The sequence below is a fragment of the Oncorhynchus mykiss genome, chromosome 19 (genome assembly GCF_013265735.2).
Source record: "Oncorhynchus mykiss isolate Arlee chromosome 19, USDA_OmykA_1.1, whole genome shotgun sequence".
Taxonomy (NCBI): Eukaryota; Metazoa; Chordata; class Actinopteri; order Salmoniformes; family Salmonidae; genus Oncorhynchus; species Oncorhynchus mykiss.
This window is the reverse complement of record NC_048583.1, coordinates 60,279,005-60,299,517: the sequence shown is the minus strand read 5'-3', so window position 1 is coordinate 60,299,517 and position 20,513 is coordinate 60,279,005. Positions and strand designations below refer to the sequence as shown.

The window sequence follows — 20,513 nt, the reverse complement described above, 5'->3', positions numbered from 1 at the left end:
TTAGGATAGGGTTAGGGATAGGGTTAGGATAGGGATAGGGTTAGGGATAGGGTTAGGGTTAGGAAAAGGGATAGGGTTAGGGATAAGATAGGGATAGGGTTAGGATAGGGATAGGAATAGGATAGGGATAGGACAGGACAGGATAGGGTTAGGGATAGGATAGGGTTAGGGATAGGATAGGGTTAGGGATAGGATAGGACAGGATAGGGTTAGGGATAGGATAGGGTTAGGGATAGGATAGGGATAGGGTTAGGATAGGGTTAGGGATAGGATATGATAGGGTTAGGGATAGGATAGGGATAGGGTTAGGATAGGGTTAGGATAGGGTTAGGGATAGGGATAGGGTTAGGGTTAGGGTTAGGGATATGATAGGATTAGGGGTAGGGTTAGGGATAGGCTAGGGTTTGGGTTAGGATAGGATTAGGGATAGGATTAGGGATAGGGTTAGGATAGGATTAGGGATAGGGTTAGGATAGGGTTAAGGATAGGGAGAGGGTTAGGATAGGGTTAGGATAGGGTTAGGGTTAGGATAGGATTAGGGATAGAGTTAGGTTAGGGATAGGGTTAGGATAGGGATAGGATAGGGTTAGAATAGGATAGGGTTAGGATAGGATAGGGTTAGGATTAGGGATAGGCTAGGGTAAGGGTTAGGGTTAGAATAGGATAGGGTTAGGGTTAGAATAGGATAGGGTTAGGGTTAGGACAGGGATAGGGTTAGGGTAGGGTTAGGGTAGGGTTAGGGTAGGGATAGGGTTAGGATAGGGTTAGGATAGGGATAGGGACAGGGTTAGAGTAGGGATAGGGTAGGGTTAGAATAGGATAGGGTTAGGATAGGGTTAGGATAGGGTTAGGATAGGGTTAGGGATAGGGCAAGGGATAGGGTTGGGATAGGGATAGGGTTAGGGATAGGGTTAGGGCTAGGGATAGGGTTAGGGTTAAGGTTAGGATAGGGTTAGGATAGGGATAGGGATAGGGTTAGGGATAGGGTTAGGGCTAGGGATAGGGTTAGGGTTAAGGTTAGGATAGGGTTAGGATAGGGATAGGGATAGGGTTAGGGATAGGGTTAGGGCTAGGGATAGGGGGAATGATACACAGTTCCATACAGAACAGGTTCATTGATTGACTAGCTCAGGGGTTGCAGCAGACAGCTCTGAGGAAACATACCACAGAACCAGAGCACATGGACATCCTACTGGGGCTAGAACTTACTGGACCACTCTATTTGAGTTGGGGCTAGCTCTACTTGAGTTAGGGTTACCCTCTATTTGAGTTAGGGCTAGGGTTAGCTCTATTTGAGTTAGGGTTAGGGTTACCCTCTATTTGAGTTAGGGCTACCCTATATTTGAGTTAGGGTTAGCTCTATTTGAGTTAGGGTTAGCTCTATTTGAGTTAGGGTTACCCTCCATTTGAGTTAGGGTTACCCTCTATTTGAGTTAGGGTTAGCTTTATTTGAGTTAGGGTTAGGGTTAGCTCTATTTGAGTTAGGGTTAGGGTTAACTATTTGAGTTGGGGTCAGGGTTAGCTCTATTTGAGTTAGGGTTTGCTCTATTTGAGTTAGGCTTAGCTCTATTTGAGTTAGGGTTACCCTCTATTTGAGTTAGGGTTTGCTCTATTTGAGTTAGGCTTAGCTCTATTTGAGTTAGGGTTACCCTCTATTTGAGTTAGGGTTAGCCTCTATTTGAGTTAGGGTTACCCTCTATTTGAGTTAGGGTTAGCTCTATTTGAGTTAGGGTTAGCTCTATTTGAGTTAGGGTTACCCTCCATTTGAGTTAGGGTTACCCTCTATTTGAGTTAGGGTTACCCTCTATTTGAGTTAGGGTTAGCACTATTTGAGTGGTCCACAATGTGGTTTTTAAAATGTCTATGTAATGTCAACTACAGTAGCATTGTGAAGCGAAACTTTAATACATTTTTCTAACTAACTCTTTTCTCCATAAAACGCACAGTAGGCACTTCTACAACGTGAGGTTACGCTAAAACCAGATGAATGCGTCCCAGTTGAAATCCAGCCACTGTAATAAGTGAGACTACAAAATACATACACGCCCAGTAGCTCTCCAAGAGGGCGCTTGGCCACCCATGTCTCAGAGCAGAGGGTAGGAATCAGTTCACAGTGGCTGCCAGCTGAAAGGCTCTATTTTGAACACAGTTTAGGGATTAGCTTCTGAGAAACTTAGGCACAGTCCTTCACACTGAGGCACAGTCCTTCACACTGAGGCACAGTCCTTCACACTGAGGCACAGTCCTTCACACTGAGGCACAGTCCTTCACACACACACAGCACGATTATATAATTACATCTTAGATCTTCCTCACGTCTTACTTAAATCTTACCAAACAGAGCATTTGTGTCATAACGTGAAGTACTTTATGGACTTAGAGATGTAGAGAACAAAGTGTCAGACATCAGAAGACCAGGAACACTCACTCACACTCTCCCACTGCACATTTTGGCTTTTCACCCAATAAATATATGATTATTTTTCTTAATCTTTTATAGTTTAAAATTCTTTGTATTGAATTATAATTTTGGGAAAGAAATATTCTCTTAGCTCTGTGTATTTGTCACAGTGTAATAGGAAATGCAGCTCTGTTTCTACCTCTCCCCTGGAGCAGAGTGAGCACAGCCTGTCCTCTGGGCAGCCAGGTTTGTCCGTGACGACCAGTCTCTAAAGCCAGACTGTGCTCACTGAGTCTGTACCTAGTCAATGTTTTCCTCAGTTTTCTATCAGTCACAGTGGTCAGATAGTCTGACAAATAGCATTGAAGTTTACTTTGATTTTTTTGTGGTGTCTTTCCAAAAGGTGATATATTTTTCTTTTTGTTTTGTGATGATTTGGTTGGGCCAGATTTTCTGAGTGCTGTCCTGAGGCTCTATGGGGTTGGTTTGGGTTTTTGTGTACTGAGCCTCAGAACCAGCTGGCTGAGGGGACTCTTCACTTGTTTCATCTCTTGACATTGTAGAGCTGTGTGATGGAATGTTTTGGGGTCACTTGTTTTTAGATGGTTGTAAGATTTGATGGCTCTTTTTTCTATTCGAATGAGAAGGGGGTGTTGGCCCAATTCTGCTCCACATGAGATATTTGGAGTTTTTCTTTGCACTTGCAATACAGTCTTGCAAAACTCTGGATGCAGTATTTCAATTGGATGTTTGTCCCATTTGGTGAATTCATTATACTTCACTGCCATGTAGAGTAATTGGTTCTATAACCGATTAGAAAATTGAGCCAGATTCTAATTGGAATTTCGATTTTGATGTTCCTGTTAATGGCATAGAATGCTCGTTTTGCTTTGTCTCTCAGCTCGTTCACAGCCATGTGAAAGCTACCTGTGTTGCTGATATTAGGTCCTAGATACGTGTAGTTTTTGGTGTGTTCTAATAGAACTGTGTCCAAATAGAATTTATATTTGTCATCCTGATATCTGGACCTTTTTTGGAATATCATTATATTTGTTTGTTTTTTAGGTTAACGGTCAGAGTCCAGTTCTGACAGAACCTGTGGTTAACGGTCAGAGTCCAGTTCTGACAGAACCTGTGGTTAACGGTCAGAGTCCAGTTCTGACAGAACCTGTGATTAACGGTCAGAGTCCAGTTCTGACAGAACCTGTGGTTAACGGTCAGAGCCCAGTTCTGACAGAACCTGTGGTTAACGGTCAGAGCCCAGGTCTGACAGAACCTGTGGTTAACGGTCAGAGCCCAGGTCTGACAGAACCTGTGGTTAACAGTCAGAGTCCAGGTCTGACAGAACCTGTGGTTAACGGTCAGAGCCCAGGTCTGACAGAACCTGTGGTTAACGGTCAGAGCCCAGGTCTGACAGAACCTGTGGTTAACGGTCAGAGCCCAGGTCTGACAGAACCTGTGGTTAACGGTCAGAGTCCAGGTCTGACAGAACCTGTGGTTAACGGTCAGAGTCCAGTTCTGACAGAACCTGTGATTAACGGTCAGAGTCCAGTTCTGACAGAACCTGTGGTTAACGGTCAGAGTCCAGTTCTGACAGAACCTGTGGTTAACGGTCAGAGTCCAGTTCTGACAGAACCTGTGATTAACGGTCAGAGTCCAGTTCTGACAGAACCTGTGGTTAACGGTCAGAGCCCAGTTCTGACAGAACCTGTGGTTAACGGTCAGAGCCCAGGTCTGACAGAACCTGTGGTTAACGGTCAGAGCCCAGGTCTGACAGAACCTGTGGTTAACAGTCAGAGTCCAGGTCTGACAGAACCTGTGGTTAACGGTCAGAGCCCAGGTCTGACAGAACCTGTGGTTAACGGTCAGAGCCCAGGTCTGACAGAACCTGTGGTTAACGGTCAGAGCCCAGGTCTGACAGAACCTGTGGTTAACGGTCAGAGTCCAGGTCTGACAGAACCTGTGGTTAACGGTCAGAGTCCAGTTCCGACAGAACCTGTGGTTAACGGTCAGAACCCAGGTCCGACAGAACCTGTGGTTAACGGTCAGAGCCCAGGTCCGACAGAACCTGTGGTTAACGGTCAGAGCCCAGGTCCGACAGAACCTGTGGTTAACGGTCAGAACCCAGGTCTGACAGAACCTGTGGTTAACAGTCAGAACCCAGGTCTGACAGAACCTGTGGTTAACAGTCAGAACCCAGGTCTGACAGAACCTGTGAAGACGATCTAGGTGCTGCTGTAACCCCTCTTTAGTGGGAGACAGCAGCACCAGGTCATCTGTCTACAGCAGACACTTAATTTCAGTGTTGTGTAGGGTATACCAGGTGCTGCCGATTCTTATAATGTTTTTGCCAAATCATTAATGTAGATGTTATATAGTGTTGGACTTATTGGGCAGCCCTGTTTCACTCCCCGTCCCTGAGAGAAGAAGTATGTTTGCTTGTTGTTAATTCATTAATGTAGATGTTAAATAGTGTTGGACTTATTGGGCAGCCCTGTTTCACTCCCCGTCCCTGAGAGAAGAAGTCTGTTTGCTTGTTGTTAATTCATTAATGTAGATGTTATATAGTGTTGGACTTATTGGGCAGCCCTGTTTCACTCCCCGTCCCTGAGAGAAGAAGTCTGTTTGCTTGTTGTTAATTCATTAATGTAGATGTTATATAGTGTTGGACTTATTGGGCAGCCCTGTTTCACTCCCCGTCCCTGAGAGAAGAAGTCTGTTTGCTTGTTGCCAATTTTAACCACACATTTGTTTTTAGTGGACATTGATTTAATAAAATCATGTTTTCCCTCCAGTACCACTTTCTATTAGTTTATAAAAAAGACCTTCGTGCCAAATTGAATCAAATGCTTTCTTGAAATCTAAAAAACACGAGTAGATTCTGCCTTTGTTTTGGTTTACTTGTTTGTCAATTAGAGTGTGGAGGGTGTAAATGTGGTCTATTGTGCGATGTGTTTTTAGAAATTTCATCTGGCTTCTGCTCAGGACGTTGTGTTCGTCAAGGAAATTATGTAGTCTGCTATTTATGATACTGCAGAGAATTTCCCCCAAGTTGCTGTTAACGCAAATTCCTCTGTAATTATTTGGGTCCAATTTTTATAGATTGGTGTGATCAATCTCTGGTTCCAAATATTGGGGAAAATACAGTGAGGATAATGTTGAAGAGTTTGAGTATAGCCTATTTGAATTTGTGGTCTGTATATGATCATTTCATTTAAAATACCATCAGCACCACAGGCCTTTTTGGGTTGGAGAGTGCATGGTTTTTCCAATAATGATTCTTCTGTAATTGGGGTATCCACAGGATTCTGATAGTCTTTGACTGCTGATTCAAGGATTTGTCATTTTTCTTGTATATCTTTTTGTTCTGGGCTCTTTGTTATATTGCTGTAGAGGTTTGCAAAGTGATTTCTCCACATATCCCCATTTTGGATAGCCAATTCCTCATGATGAGGTTTGTTTCATTTATTCCAATTCTCCCAGAAGTGGTTTGATTAATATGGAGTCCTCAATTCCATCCAGCTGATTTCTAATGTGCTGTTCCTTTTCTGTTCTTAGGGTGTGTTTGTATTGCTTCAGTGTTTCTCCATATTGAAGGCGTATATTTTTGTTGTCTGGTTCTCTGTGTTTTTGATTAGATATATTTCTCAATGACTTTCTTAGATTTTTCAATCATTATCAAACCAATGTTTCATTTTCTGTTATTTTTGGTTTGCTCTTATGCTTCTTTAGATTAGCCAAGGAGGCAAATTTGTCAAATATAAAGTTTATATTCCAAACGGCCAAATTTACACCTTCGTTGCTGAAGGAGAATGTTAAGGCTAAAAAGTTGTCCAGGAGAGATTGTATTTTTTGGCTACCAATTGCTTTTTGGTAGATGTCTGTACTGTTTGCACTCCATCTATAGGCCTGTTTTGTACCGTGTAATGTATTGGGCCGTGATGCTTCATGGTTGGGTTCTGGTCTTTTCAGATACACTGTGATTTTACTGTGGTCTGAGAGAGATGGTAGTGGGCTGACTGTGAAGGCTCTGAGAGAGGTGTCAGTGGGCTGACTGTGAAGGCTCTGAGAGAGGTGTCAGTGGGCTGACTGTGAAGGCTCTGAGAGAGGTGTTAGTGGGCTGACTGAAGGCTCTGAGAGAGGTGTTAGTGGGCTGACTGTGAAGGCTCTGAGAGAGGTGTTAGTGGGCTGACTGTGAAGGCTCTGAGAGAGGTGTTAGTGGGCTGACTGTGAAGGCTCTGAGAGAGGTGTTAGTGGGCTGACTGTGAAGGCTCTGAGAGAGGTGTTAGTGGGCTGACTGTGAAGGCTCTGAGAGAGGTGTCAGTGGGCTGACTGTGAAGGCTCTGAGAGAGGTGTCAGTGGGCTGACTGTGAAGGCTCTGAGAGAGGTGTCAGTGGGCTGACTGTGAAGGCTCTGAGAGAGGTGTTAGTGGGCTGACTGTGAAGGCTCTGAGAGAGGTGTTAGTGGGCTGACTGTGAAGGCTCTGAGAGAGGTGTTAGTGGGCTGACTGTGAAGGCTCTGAGAGAGGTGTTAGTGGGCTGACTGTGAAGGCTCTGAGAGAGGTGTTAGTGGGCTGACTGTGAAGGCTCTGAGAGAGGTGTTAGTGGGCTGACTGTGAAGGCTCTGAGAGAGGTGTTAGTGGGCTGACTGTGAAGGCTCTGAGAGAGGTGTTAGTGGGCTGACTGTGAAGGCTCTGAGAGAGGTGTTAGTGGGCTGATTGTGAAGGCTCTGAGAGAGGTGTTAGTGGGCTGACTGTGAAGGCTCTGAGAGAGGTGTTAGTGGGCTGACTGTGAAGGCTCTGAGAGAGGTGTTAGTGGGCTGACTGTGAAGGCTCTGAGAGAGGTGGTAGTGGGCTGACTGTGAAGGCTCTGAGAGAGGTGTTAGTGGGCTGACTGTGAAGGCTCTGAGAGAGGTGTTAGTGGGCTGACTGTGAAGGCTCTGAGAGAGGTGTTAGTGGGCTGACTGAAGGCTCTGAGAGAGGTGTTAGTGGGCTGACTGTGAAGGCTCTGAGAGAGGTGTTAGTGGGCTGACTGTGAAGGCTCTGAGAGAGGTGTTAGTGGGCTGACTGTGAAGGCTCTGAGAGAGGTGTTAGTGGGCTGACTGTGAAGGCTCTGAGAGAGGTGTTAGTGGGCTGACTGTGAAGGCTCTGAGAGAGGTGTTAGTGGGCTGACTGTGAAGGCTCTGAGAGAGGTGTTAGTGGGCTGACTGTGAAGGCTCTGAGAGAGGTGTTAGTGGGCTGACTGTGAAGGCTCTGAGAGAGGTGTTAGTGGGCTGACTGTGAAGGCTCTGAGAGAGGTGGTAGTGGGCTGACTGAAGGCTCTGAGAGAGGTGTTAGTGGGCTGACTGTGAAGGCTCTGAGAGAGGTGTTAGTGGGCTGACTGTGAAGGCTCTGAGAGAGGTGTCAGTGGGCTGACTGTGAAGGCTCTGAGATAGGTGTTAGTGGGTTGACTGAAGGCTCTGAGAGAGGTGTTAGTGGGTTGACTGTGAAGGCTCTGAGAGAGGTGTTAGTGGGCTGACTGTGAAGGCTCTGAGAGAGGTGTTAGTGGGCTGACTGTGAAGGCTCTGAGAGAGGTGTTAGTGGGCTGACTGTGAAGGCTCTGAGAGAGGTGTTAGTGGGCTGACTGTGAAGGCTCTGAGAGAGGTGTTAGTGGGCTGACTGTGAAGGCTCTGAGAGAGGTGGTAGTGGGCTGACTGAAGGCTCTGAGAGAGGTGTTAGTGGGCTGACTGTGAAGGCTCTGAGAGAGGTGTTAGTGGGCTGACTGTGAAGGCTCTGAGAGAGGTGTCAGTGGGCTGACTGTGAAGGCTCTGAGAGAGGTGTTAGTGGGCTGACTGTGAAGGCTCTGAGAGAGGTGTTAGTGGGTTGACTGTGAAGGCTCTGAGAGAGGTGGTAGTGGGCTGACTGTGAAGGCTCTGAGAGAGGTGTTAGTGGGTTGACTGTGAAGGCTCTGAGAGAGGTGTTAGTGGGTTGACTGTGAAGGCTCTGAGAGAGGTGTTAGTGGGTTGACTGTGAAGGCTCAGAGAGGTGGTAGTGGGCTGACTGAAGGCTCTGAGAGAGGTGTCAGTGGGCTGACTGTGAAGGCTCTGAGAGAGGTGTCAGTGGGTTGACTGTGAAGGCTCTGAGAGAGGTGTTAGTGGGCTGACTGTGAAGGCTCTGAGAGAGGTGTTAGTGGGTTGACTGTGAAGGCTCTGAGAGAGGTGTTAGTGGGTTGACTGTGAAGGCTCTGAGAGAGGTGTTAGTGGGCTGACTGTGAAGGCTCTGAGAGAGGTGTTAGTGGGTTGACTGTGAAGGCTCTGAGAGAGGTGTTAGTGGGTTGACTGTGAAGGCTCTGAGAGAGGTGTTAGTGGGTTGACTGTGAAGGCTCTGAGAGAGGTGGTAGTGGGTTGACTGAAGGCTCTGAGAGAGGTGTTAGTGGGCTGACTGAAGGCTCTGAGAGAGGTGGTAGTGGGTTGACTGAAGGCTCTGAGAGAGGTGTTAGTGGGCTGACTGAAGGCTCTGAGAGAGGTGTTAGTGGGTTGACTGAAGGCTCTGAGAGAGGTGTTAGTGGGCTGACTGTGAAGGCTCTGAGAGAGGTGTTAGTGGGTTGACTGTGAAGGCTCTGAGAGAGGTGTTAGTGGGTTGACTGAAGGCTCTGAGAGAGGTGTTAGTGGGTTGACTGAAGGCTCTGAGAGAGGTGTTAGTGGGTTGACTGAAGGCTCTGAGAGAGGTGTTAGTGGGTTGACTGAAGGCTCTGAGAGAGCTGGTAGTGGGCTGACTGTGAAGGCTCTGAGAGAGGTGTTAGTGGGTTGACTGAAGGCTCTGAGAGAGGTGTTAGTGGGTTGACTGAAGGCTCTGAGAGAGGTGTCAGTGGGCTGACTGTGAAGGCTCTGAGAGAGGTGTTAGTGGGCTGACTGTGAAGGCTCTGAGAGAGGTGTTAGTGGGTTGACTGTGAAGGCTCTGAGAGAGGTGGTAGTGGGTTGACTGTGAAGGCTCTGAGAGAGGTGTTAGTGGGTTGACTGAAGGCTCTGAGAGAGGTGTTAGTGGGTTGACTGTGAAGGCTCTGAGAGAGGTGTTAGTGGGTTGACTGTGAAGGCTCTGAGAGAGGTGTTAGTGGGTTGACTGAAGGCTCTGAGAGAGGTGTTAGTGGGTTGACTGAAGGCTCTGAGAGAGGTGTTAGTGGGCTGACTGTGAAGGCTCTGAGAGAGGTGTTAGTGGGTTGACTGTGAAGGCTCTGAGAGAGGTGTTAGTGGGCTGACTGTGAAGGCCCTGAGAGAGGTGGTAGTGGGTTGACTGAAGGCTCTGAGAGAGGTGGTAGTGGGCTGACTGAAGGCTCTGAGAGAGGTGTTAGTGGGTTGACTGTGAAGGCTCTGAGAGAGGTGTTAGTTGGTTGACTGAAGGCTCTGAGAGAGGTGTTAGTGGGTTGACTGAAGGCTCTGAGAGAGGTGTTAGTGGGTTGACTGAAGGCTCTGAGAGAGGTGTTAGTGGGTTGACTGAAGGCTCTGAGAGAGGTGTTAGTGGGTTGACTGAAGGCTCTGAGAGAGGTGTTAGTGGGTTGACTGAAGGCTCTGAGAGAGGTGTTAGTGGGTTGACTGAAGGCTCTGAGAGAGGTGTTAGTGGGCTGACTGAAGGCTCTGAGAGACTCTGGGATTAGGTCGGTGAGGAAGTAGTCTACAGTGTTGCTGCCAAGGGATGAGCTGTAGGTGTACCGACCAAAAGAGTCCCCTCTCAGCCTACCATTGACTATGTACAGACCCAGTGTTCCACAGAGCTGTAGGTGTACCGACCAAAAGAGTCCCCTCTCAGCCTACCATTGACTGTGTACAGACCCAGTGTTCCACAGAGCTGTAGGTGTACCGACCAAAAGAGTCCCCTCTCAGCCTACCATTGACTATGTACAGACCCAGTGTTCCACAGAGCTGTAGGTGTACCTACCATAGGAGTCCCCTCTCAGCCTACCATTGACTATGTACAGACCCAGTGTTCCACAGAGCTGTAGGTGTACCGACCAAAAGAGTCCCCTCTCAGCCTACCATTGACTATGTACAGACCCAGTGTTCGTCAGAGCTTCACGAGCTGTACTTCGTTTTGTTTTTCACTTTGTCATAGTTGTTTCTGTGGGGGTATGTGGGGAGGGAAAGGTTGTTGCTTCCTGCTAGGTGTTTATCCCCATGACTGTTAATAGTGTCTGGTTCTTCTGCTGTTCTAGCATTCAGGTCTCCACAGACCAGTACGTTGCCTTGGGCCTGAAAGTGACTAATTTCCCCCTCTAGAATGGAGAAACTCTCTTCATTGAAGTTGGGTGACTCTGAGGGGGGAATGTATGTGGTACACATTCTCTCTGTTTCTCTCTCTCTCTCTACTGTCTGCTTCTCTCTCCTGTCTGTCTCTCTCTCTCTCTCTCCCCTGTCTGTCCCTCTCTTTCTCCTGTCTGTCTATCTTTCTGATCTATCTGTCTATCCTTCTGTCTTTCTCATCTATCTGTCTCACTCTCTCTGTCATGTCATCTAGCAATTGCCAGATACATAAATGTTGGCAGCTGGAGGTGGAAGTTGAAGACTGTATGCAGAATAACTAGCAACGACAGAGCCCTCCTGGTAAGGAGAATAACTAGCAACGACAGAGCCCTCTCCTGGTAAGGAGAATAACTAGCAACGACAGAGCCCTCTCCTGGTAAGGAGAATAACTAGCAACGACAGAGCCCTCTCCTGGTAAGGAGAATAACTAGCAACGACAGAGCCCTCTCCTGGTAAGGAGAATAACTAGCAACGACAGAGCCCTCTCCTGGTAAGGCTGGAGACTGACTGGTTTGACAAGAACACCAAAATAGTTTCTCTCTTGTGTGTATTTTTCAGATCCGCCTTGGCAATTTTGAGACACCTGCTCCACTGGAGAGAGAGTGTGTGTGTGTGTGTGTGTGTGTGTGTTGGGGGGATATAGAAGCCTGTCAACTTCCTGTGATGACAGGAACTAGACAGTTGAACCAGGAATAGTGTCTCTTGTGGGGTCAGATTCACAACTCTGTCCATCGCTACACTCGCATTAACATCTGCTAACCATGTGTATGTGACAAATAAAATTTGATTTGATTTGATTTTGATTTGATTTGATCTCAAAAATCTCCTCCTTTCTGTAAACTCCCATTTTCCCGCTCTCGTAACCCAATATCTCTCCTTCATTTCAACACCTTCGCTTTCACCCCTCTGCTTTCTGGTCTGTTATTTTTGTCTTCTCCTCTGAGTCCTTCCTCCCCCTCTCATATCCACTCTCCTTATCTCCTCCGTCCTCCTCCTCTTCTCTCTCCCTCCCTCCCTCCCTCCCTCCCTCCCTCCTCCTCTTCTCTCCTCCCTCCCTCCCTCCCTCCCTCCCTCCCTCCCTCCTCCCTCCCTCTCTGACCCTCATCCCTTCCTAAGCAGCTGTGACTCACCTGAACAAACACCTTAATCCACCTCACCACAGGAGCTATAGGCTAAATAAATAACACACACATACACACTCTGTAGTTATTCTCCTGTGCTTACCTTAAAGAACTCATTGGCTTCTTCTCTACCAGCAAACAGATGATTCAGCCAGTCAACTCCCCAGGTCAGTTACCAGAAACAGATGATTCAGCCAGTCAACTCCTCAAGTCACAGTTACCAGAAACAGATGATTCAGCCAGTCAACTCCTCAAGTCAGTTACCAGAAACAGATGATTCAGCCAGTCAACTCCTCAGGTCACAGTTACCAGAAACAGATGATTCAGCCAGTCAACTCCTCAAGTCACAGTTACCAGAAACAGATGATTCAGCCAGTCAACTCCTCAGGTCAGTTACCAGAAACAGATGATTCAGCCAGTCAACTCCTCAAGTCAATTACCAGAAACAGATGATTCAGCCAGTCAACTCCTCAAGTCAGTTACCAGAAACAGATGATTCAGCCAGTCAACTCCTCAGGTCAGTTACCAGAAACAGATGATTCAGCCAGTCAACTCCTCAAGTCAATTACCAGAAACAGATGATTCAGCCAGTCAACTCCTCAAGTCAGTTACCAGAAACAGATGATTCAGCCAGTCAACTCCTCAGGTCAGTTACCAGAAACAGATGATTCAGCCAGTCAACTCCTCAGGTCAGTTACCAGAAACAGATGATTCAGCCAGTCAACTCCTCACTGCAGGACTCACTGTCCAGTCTTCTACAGATCTAGATCTCATAACAGCTCTCTGCTTTATAATCCACAGCAAGAAGCAGAGTCTCTGATGTAATCCACAGATACGGAAAAGGTAAACTCCAGGCCAGATACGGAACGGTAAACTCCCAGTTCTGTCCATGACCCGGTCTGCACAGCATGCATTCCGTTATCTCTCTCCGTTAATGGCAGGTCAGATACGGAAAGGTAAACTCCAGGCCCTGAAATAATATTAGGTGTATTGTTTCCGGTTCTCGCTCTGTTGCTCACACCATTTATCTAATTATGATCCCAACAGGAGAGGAGAGGAGAGGAGAGGAGAGGAGAGGAGAGGAGGTGGGATTCATAAGAAAAAGGATTAGAACGTCTGAGCCATCTGTGTTCACGGGGAATTAACCCCCCACACTCAGGCAGGCACACATAAAAACACAGATACACACGGACACAGGCACACATAAAAAAAAACACACACACACACACACACACACACACACACACACTGCAGGTTGTCAACTCAACTAAGGAGCAGACAAGACATAGAATGATGTTTATGGGTTAACTCAGGTATACCAAGCAAACTGCTAGAAATAGACACCTGCAGAAACTGCTAGAAATAGACATCAGAATACTGAAATGAGTTGGAAATTCCAGTCAGGCGACGTCATCAGCCAATGTCAAAACCTGCGCCGTGGTTCCCATAGCAACAAAAACGCCCCCCTCCCCCCCTCTCCCCTGACAACGCTGCAATGGCCTCACTGACAGACGCAGAGATGGCGGAGATTGCCAAACTTCAGGTAAAATTAAAGACGCAAAACGGCATTCATAAATGCAACTCCAGGTTTAGAGAATACGACGATAAACAATACGTGATTTGTGCGGATTACTGGAGCGTCACTAAAACACGATTTGCCTACGATATCCAACATGCAGGCTATTCATGATGTACTGTTAGTAAATTGCATGATGTAACGAGTTAACTTCGTTACAACTTGACATTTAGGGTAGACTAGTCGGCATGCAAGCGGTAAGCGACGATTGGTAGCCTGTCGATATTCACTGATCTAGGCTACAGGACGAGATCATTGAGGGTAGGGGAGACGATTGACAGGTGTGAAGGGAGGCCGAGAAATGATGGATTTCATGTTAGAGATATTTGCGATGTACACACACAGTCGGTAGCCTCCTGTTTAAAGCAACAAGTTCTCTAGCAGCCGAATCGCACATATTTGATGAGACTGGTGGGATGGCTCTGAAAACAACACACACATCGTAGCTAATCCAGTGCATTAGAATTTCTGCCACACAGTATCAGGATAACTAACATCTGCTGTCTATCTCTTTAACTATCTTACCTTCAGTAGAGATACAAGCGCCCTGCCCACACAACAATGCATGATGGATAGTGCGCGCACAGCAAGGGCTCGTGTTTCTGTGCGCCTTTATCCATGCGATCATATTATTATTATTATTGTTGTAAATAATAACAACAACAACAATAATACATACAGATATAGCAGCGAGCAGCAATGAACAGGGTTCACAGGATGACAGAAATGATTAAAGATCAGTTGGATAACAAAGCAAGCACTGTATCATGTAGGCTAGGAACTATCTTCCTCATCAGGGAAAAACATGACCATGTTTATCAATCAATACCTCAAGGATGACGCAAGTGAAGTCATTGCTTAATGTTTTGAGGTCATATACCAATTTCGGGGTCAATTTATGTTATGATTTGTTGAATATTTTCAGAGTTAGTGTAAGCTAATGGTATATTTGCCGTCATCTTTGAATTCTGGGACTTTATTTTTTGTCGAAATCTGCTTGTAACTAGAACTAGAATAACTAGAATCTCACTTGGTACACTCTACATTAGCGTTCCAAGCAACAGGATTTTCCCAAATAAAATATCCACTTTCACTACATTTACATCACATAATAAGGCAACAATATGTGATTATACAGATATACTATATTTCACATTGTTCATGGCCCCATGGTCCATTGATTTAGCTTTTATAGCTCTGGTATGGCCGACTTTGAAGTGAGTAATCATTCAACACACTTTCACAGTTTGGGGGCGGCAGGTCGCCTAGTGGTTTGCGCGTTGGGCCAGTAAACTATTTTAAAGTTGATAGGCCACCTGTGGAGTGGATTTACAGTAGTTTAAATGGACATATAACATATGTTTTGGGGGTAATTTTGTCAAAAACTCGGCCATCTTTTGACCAATCCTTTAGCTTTTCTCAAACTATGTTAAGACATGTACCATGGGCATACATTTGGTGTCATTTGGTCCTATGGTTTAATGAGAATAAAATGTTGGAATTATTTTTAGCATGTGTGCTAATATGCATATACTTGTAATAGCGTGGCCATGTTTGAATGCGTCAACGTTATTTTCTCAAACTCTTATTGTGAAATATCGAATTTGGTGTGACTCAGACTTTTAGTCCACGAGGAGAAAAAAATAAGAAGATTTTAAGCATTAGCGTTACATAGTCAAAGAAGTTGATTGTTTATAGTTTCCTTATTTTTTTTTTTTTTAAGATATCAATGTCGAATTTAACATGGTTCATCAGGTTACCCTACAGTTTTCAAGTTGATAGGCCATTGTAAAGAGGATTTTCAAAGTGTTTTTATGGACATGTAAAAATCATAATTCCTGATTCATCTCTTAACCAATCCCTTAGTTTTTCCTCAAACTAAGTTTAGAGACGTACCATGGGCTTACATACCGAATTTGGTGTTACCTCTTATGGTTCATGAGAAAAAGGTTTTCCAACATTTCCAAAATGGAGGACATAATAAAGACTCGGAAGTTTCAATGGGTGATGGATATGAGGGTTGAAGTGAGATTGCTTATCACAGCGCCACCTATAGGCCAATCGGTGCCATTATTTTAGACCAAGTTACTCATGGCCTTTAGTTTCTGAGTGCCAAATTAGAAAAAAAAAAAATTAGCAATCTATGCTTAAATTCATTCAGAGAATAACAATACGTTAACCCCTAATACTGTGCTTTATTTTCCCTCCGCTCCTAATGTATGCGTCCTTTCTTGGGAAAACTAAATTTTATAGAGGCTATAGGACCTAAATAACGTTTGTCTACAGAGGTGCTCTTTGAGACAAAATAGGTTTCAGTAATCGGACAGAAATATAGCCCAGAAATGACATTGTTATTGGCACAACTCCTCACACCCATGAACAAAAAAAACATATAGTTTGCACTAAAACAAAGGATTTGTGTGGTTTCCTGAGATAATATTATATTATAATGTTTATGAATCATTACAAGCCAAGAAGTGACATTAGAGACATAGTATATTTTTAGTGTATGTGAGTTTCCATACAATTCAGACTACATACAGATAAACAATGTGTTTCCAGAAAGAACTCTGTTCACTAATCAACTTGTGTGTGTCAGAGAGAGGAGGGTGTGCAGCAGCTAAGCGGTCACTTCTCGTGGCCTGAGTTCTCTGGGGACGCTGTATGGCAGAGCGCCTATCAACAGTTTGTTTACGAGTGTGCCATGTTCGCCGCCGACCGCGGCCTGGCCTGGAGTGCTGTGAGAGCAGTGGCCGGGATGACTAGAGACCTGTTCCCTCAGCTAGCGGGTCAGTAGTTATCTATTGTCTTTATTATACACATCTATATTATATATTAATAATTCAAATTGACTGCAGCTCCATTTCTATAATATAAAATAATGTAATAATTTATATTGAGTTTGCGATTTCATTTGTCTCCCCCAGATTTGGACCCGCCCAGAGTGCTAGCCCTAATTTCAGATTGGCTGACAAAGTGTTTGCCCCGCCTACCTCCTGCCCACCACAAAGCAGTCTTCCACTTCCTGTCTGACACTTGTGTCACTAGGTAACCAATAAATTACTGGGAGTTTATATATAGAGTGTGGGACTCTCTTTATTTTTGATAGCTTATAGTTTATTTGCCGTTAGTCAGAACCCCTACATAAAATAATTTTCTCTGGGTGTGCGTCAGCTCATGTTTTTTCTTCGACTATGATGTAATGGTAAGTATCACAGAGTTCTGTTCATGTCTGACATTTAGTCAACGACTGCTACAAGCTGTGGTGGGCGGGACCAGTCACCGGTCAATCAATCAGAAACACCTGGAGGTTCATGTGCCCCCAACACCCCTCCCCCTGGCACAGGTGATACAGGAAGTGTGTGTGTGGGTGGGTGTGTGTGTGTGTGGATGTGTATGTGTCCATGTGTATGTACGCATTTACATTCTCTTTCAGGGTGATGATGAGTGTGTTCTGTCTCAGGGTGGTGATGAGTGTGTTCTGTCTCAGGGTGGTGATGAGTGTGATCTGTCTCAGGGTGGTGATGAGTGTGTTCTGTCTCAGGGTGGTGATGAGTGTGTTCTGTCTCAGGGTGGTGATGAGTGTGTTCTGTCTCAGGGTGGTGATGAGTGTGTTCTGTCTCAGGGTGGTGATGAGTGTGTTCTGTCTCAGGGTGGTGATGAGTGTGTTCTGTCTCAGGGTGATGATGAGTGTGTTCTGTCTCAGGGTGATGATGAGTGTGTTCTGTCTCAGGGTGGTGATGAGTCTGTTCTGTCTCAGGGTGGTGATGAGTCTGTTCTGTCTCAGGGTGGTGATGAGTGTGTTCTGTCTCAGGGTGGTGATGAGTGTGTTCTGTCTCAGGGTGATGATGAGTGTGTTCTGTCTCAGGGTGATGATGAGTGTGTTCTGTCTCAGGGTGATGATGAGTGTGTTCTGTCTCAGGGTGATGATGAGTGTGTTCTGTCTCTCAGGGTGATGATGAGTGTGTTCTGTCTCAGGGTGATGATGAGTGTGTTCTGTCTCAGGGTGATGATGAGTGTGTTCTGTCTCAGGGTGGTGATGAGTGTGTTCTGTCTCAGGGTGGTGATGAGTGTGTTCTGTCTCAGGGTGGTGATGAGTGTGTTCTGTCTCTCAGGGTGATGATGAGTGTGTTCTGTCTCTCAGGGTGATGATGAGTGTGTTCTGTCTCTCAGGGTGATGTTGAGTGTTCTGTCTCTCAGGGTGATGATGAGTGTGTTCTGTCTCTCAGGGTGATGATGAGTGTGTTCTGTCTCTCAGGGTGATGTTGAGTGTTCTGTCTCTCAGGGTGATGATGAGTGTGTTCTGTCTCAGGGTGATGATGAGTGTTCTGTCTGTCAGGGTGATGATGAGTGTGTTCTGTCTCAGGGTGATGATGAGTGTGTTCTGTCTCTCAGGGTGATGATGAGTGTGTTCTGTCTCAGGGTGATGATGAGTGTTCTGTCTCTCAGGGTGATGATGAGTGTGTTCTGTCTCTCAGGGTGATGATGAGTGTTCTGTCTCTCAGGGTGATGATGAGTGTGTTCTGTCTCAGGGTGATGATGAGTGTTCTGTCTGTCAGGGTGATGATGAGTGTGCGTTGGAGCGCCAGCGTGTGTGTGCCCTGCTACAGGTTGCCAAGCAACAGAAGAGGGAGGAACTCCGGAGGCTCAGAGAGGAGGAGGGGCCACAGGGGTCAGAGGTCATATTGGACACATTAAATGACCGCAGACTCGACAGAGAGGTAGACACACACTCTAAACACACGCATCCACGCACGCACCGACACACACACCATCACCACCCCAGATTGTGGTCAATTTATTTTTGTATGCAGTCAATTCAGAAAGTAAACTGAATTTCCATTTAAATTCCAATTTTCCTCAATGTCTCCTATAAGATCAATTTGGAATTCGAAATTGGAGTTTCAGTTTACTTCCTGAATCGACTGAGTTGAAATGGAATTGAGCAACACCACTGTGTACTGTATGAAATTGTATTGTTTCTCCAGGAGGTGGCAGACCTAGTGCGGTCTACTGTGAGGGCCACAGGAGAGCTGCTGATGGGGAGGCTGCTGAAGGAGAGTAGCCTGGTGCATGACCTACTGGAGCTCAGCCTGCAACACACAGCCCTTACCACCGGGGAGAACTCTATACACCCTGACCACACACACACACACCCTGACCTCACACACACACACACCCTGACCTCACACAATCGAAGGATCCCACCGGGGCCATACACATAGCTAAAACCAAGATGAGGTGAGAGGGGGGAAGACAATCAGTAATAAAGTACACTGAACAAGAATATAAACACAACATGCAACAATTTCTAAGATTTTGCTGAGTTACAGTTCATATAAGAAAATCAGTCAATTGAAATAAATGAATTAAGAGTATTTATCTGGTCAATATGTCAGTGTATCATGTCTGTTTGTAACAGTGTGCTTTTGTGAAAATGTGATTGTATTATACATTTATTGTAATAGTCCAAATAAGGACTCAAAATCAAATCAAATTAGGCCCTAATCTATGGATTTCACATGACTGAGCAGGGGTGCAGCCATGGGTGGGCCTAGGAGGGCATGGGCCTAGGAGGGCATGGGCCTAGGAGGGCATGGGCCTAGGAGGGCATGGGCCTAGGAGGGCATGGGTGGGCCTAGGACATGGGCCTAGGAGGGCATGGGCCTAGGAGGGCATGGGCCTAGGAGGGCATGGGTCTAGGAGGGCATGGGCCTAGGAGGGCATGGGCTTTGGAGGGCATGGGTGGGCCTAGGAGGACATGGGCCTAGGAGGGCATGGGCCTAGGAGGGCATGGGCCTAGGAGGGCATGGGCTTTGGAGGGCATGGGTGGGCCTAGGAGGGCATGGGCCTAGGAGGGCATGGGCCTAGGAGGGCATGGGCCTAGGAGGGCATGGGTCTAGGAGGGCATGGGCCTAGGAGGGCATGGGCTTTGGAGGGCATGGGTGGGCCTAGGAGGACATGGGCCTAGGAGGACATGGGCCTAGGAGGGCATGGGCTTAGGAGGGCATGGGCCTAGGAGGGCATGGGCTTAGGAGGGCATAGGCCCAGCCACTGGAGCCAGGCCGAGCCAATCGGAATGAGTTTTTCCCCACTAAAGGGCTTTATTACAGACAGAAATACTCCTCAGCACCCCCCCCCCCTCCTCAGCACCCCCCCTTAACTGACTTGCCTAGTTAAATAAAGGTAAAATAAAAAAAATAATATGCAAGTCAACAATTTTTAATCTCAAGTCTTCTGAGCTCTCTTTTGTTCGAGAAATGGTTCACATCAGGCAATGCTTCTTGTGATTAGCAAACTCAAATGTGAGTGTTTTTTTATAGGGCAAGTCAGCTCTAACCAACGTCTCATTGATTGGACTCCAGGGTAGCTGATTCCTGAGTCCAATTAGCTTTTGGAGAAGTCATTAGCCTAGTGGTTCACATACTTTTTCCAACCTACACTGTGAATGTTTAAATTATGTATTCAATATAGACAAGAAAAATACAATAATTTGTGTGTATTTAGTTTAAGCACACTATTTTGTCTATTGTTGTGACTTTGATGAAGATCAGATCAAATTTGATGACCAATTTATGCAGAAATCCAGGTAATTCCAAAGGGTTCACATTGTCACAGTTTTCTTCCGCTGAAGGACCAAAATGCAGCATGGTTAGTGTTCAACATCTTTAATATAAACGACAAACGAGAACACTACAAAATACAAAACAATACATGTGAAAAACAAAACAGTCCTGTGTGGTGAAACAGACACGGAAACAATCACCCACAAAGTACCCACAGAATATGGCTGCCTAAATATGGTTCTCAATCAGAGACAACGATAGACAGTTGCCTCTAATTGAGAACCAATCTAGGCAACCATAGACATACAATATACCTAGAAAGAAAACTGCCCCATAAACATACAAAACCCCTAGACAAGACAAAAAAACACATACATCACCCATGTCACACCCTGTCCTAACCAAAATAACAAGGAAAACAAAGAATACTCAGGTCAGGGTGTGACACACATACTGTTTCTTGTCACTGTAAATGAACAACACTTGTCAATCCTGATGGTTTTTTGTTTTTCTTTGGAACAGTTTCCAGATATTTTCATAAATTAAACTAAATTAAACAGTGGTGTTATTTGATAACC

General features: G+C 45.8%; 1 protein-coding gene across 2 annotated transcripts; it reads left to right on the top strand.

Moving 5' to 3' along the window:
- Positions 1–13,245: 13,245 nt before the first annotated feature.
- Positions 13,246–18,867, top strand: c19h8orf74 (chromosome 19 C8orf74 homolog). Of its 2 annotated transcripts, XM_021574875.2 has the most exons (6): positions 13,247–13,336; positions 15,969–16,158; positions 16,297–16,417; positions 16,613–16,715; positions 17,929–18,090; positions 18,358–18,867. In XM_021574875.2, the coding sequence occupies exons 1-6, from the start codon at positions 13,289–13,291 to the stop codon at positions 18,592–18,594; spliced, it is 861 nt and encodes a 286-aa protein (XP_021430550.2). In that variant the 5' UTR covers positions 13,247–13,288; the 3' UTR covers positions 18,595–18,867. The 2 variants fall into 2 exon arrangements, with proteins under 2 accessions (XP_036811149.1, XP_021430550.2); XM_036955254.1 differs by lacking the exon at positions 18,358–18,867 and having other exon boundaries at positions 13,246–13,336; positions 16,806–18,090.
- The last annotated feature ends 1,646 nt before the right edge of the window (positions 18,868–20,513 follow it).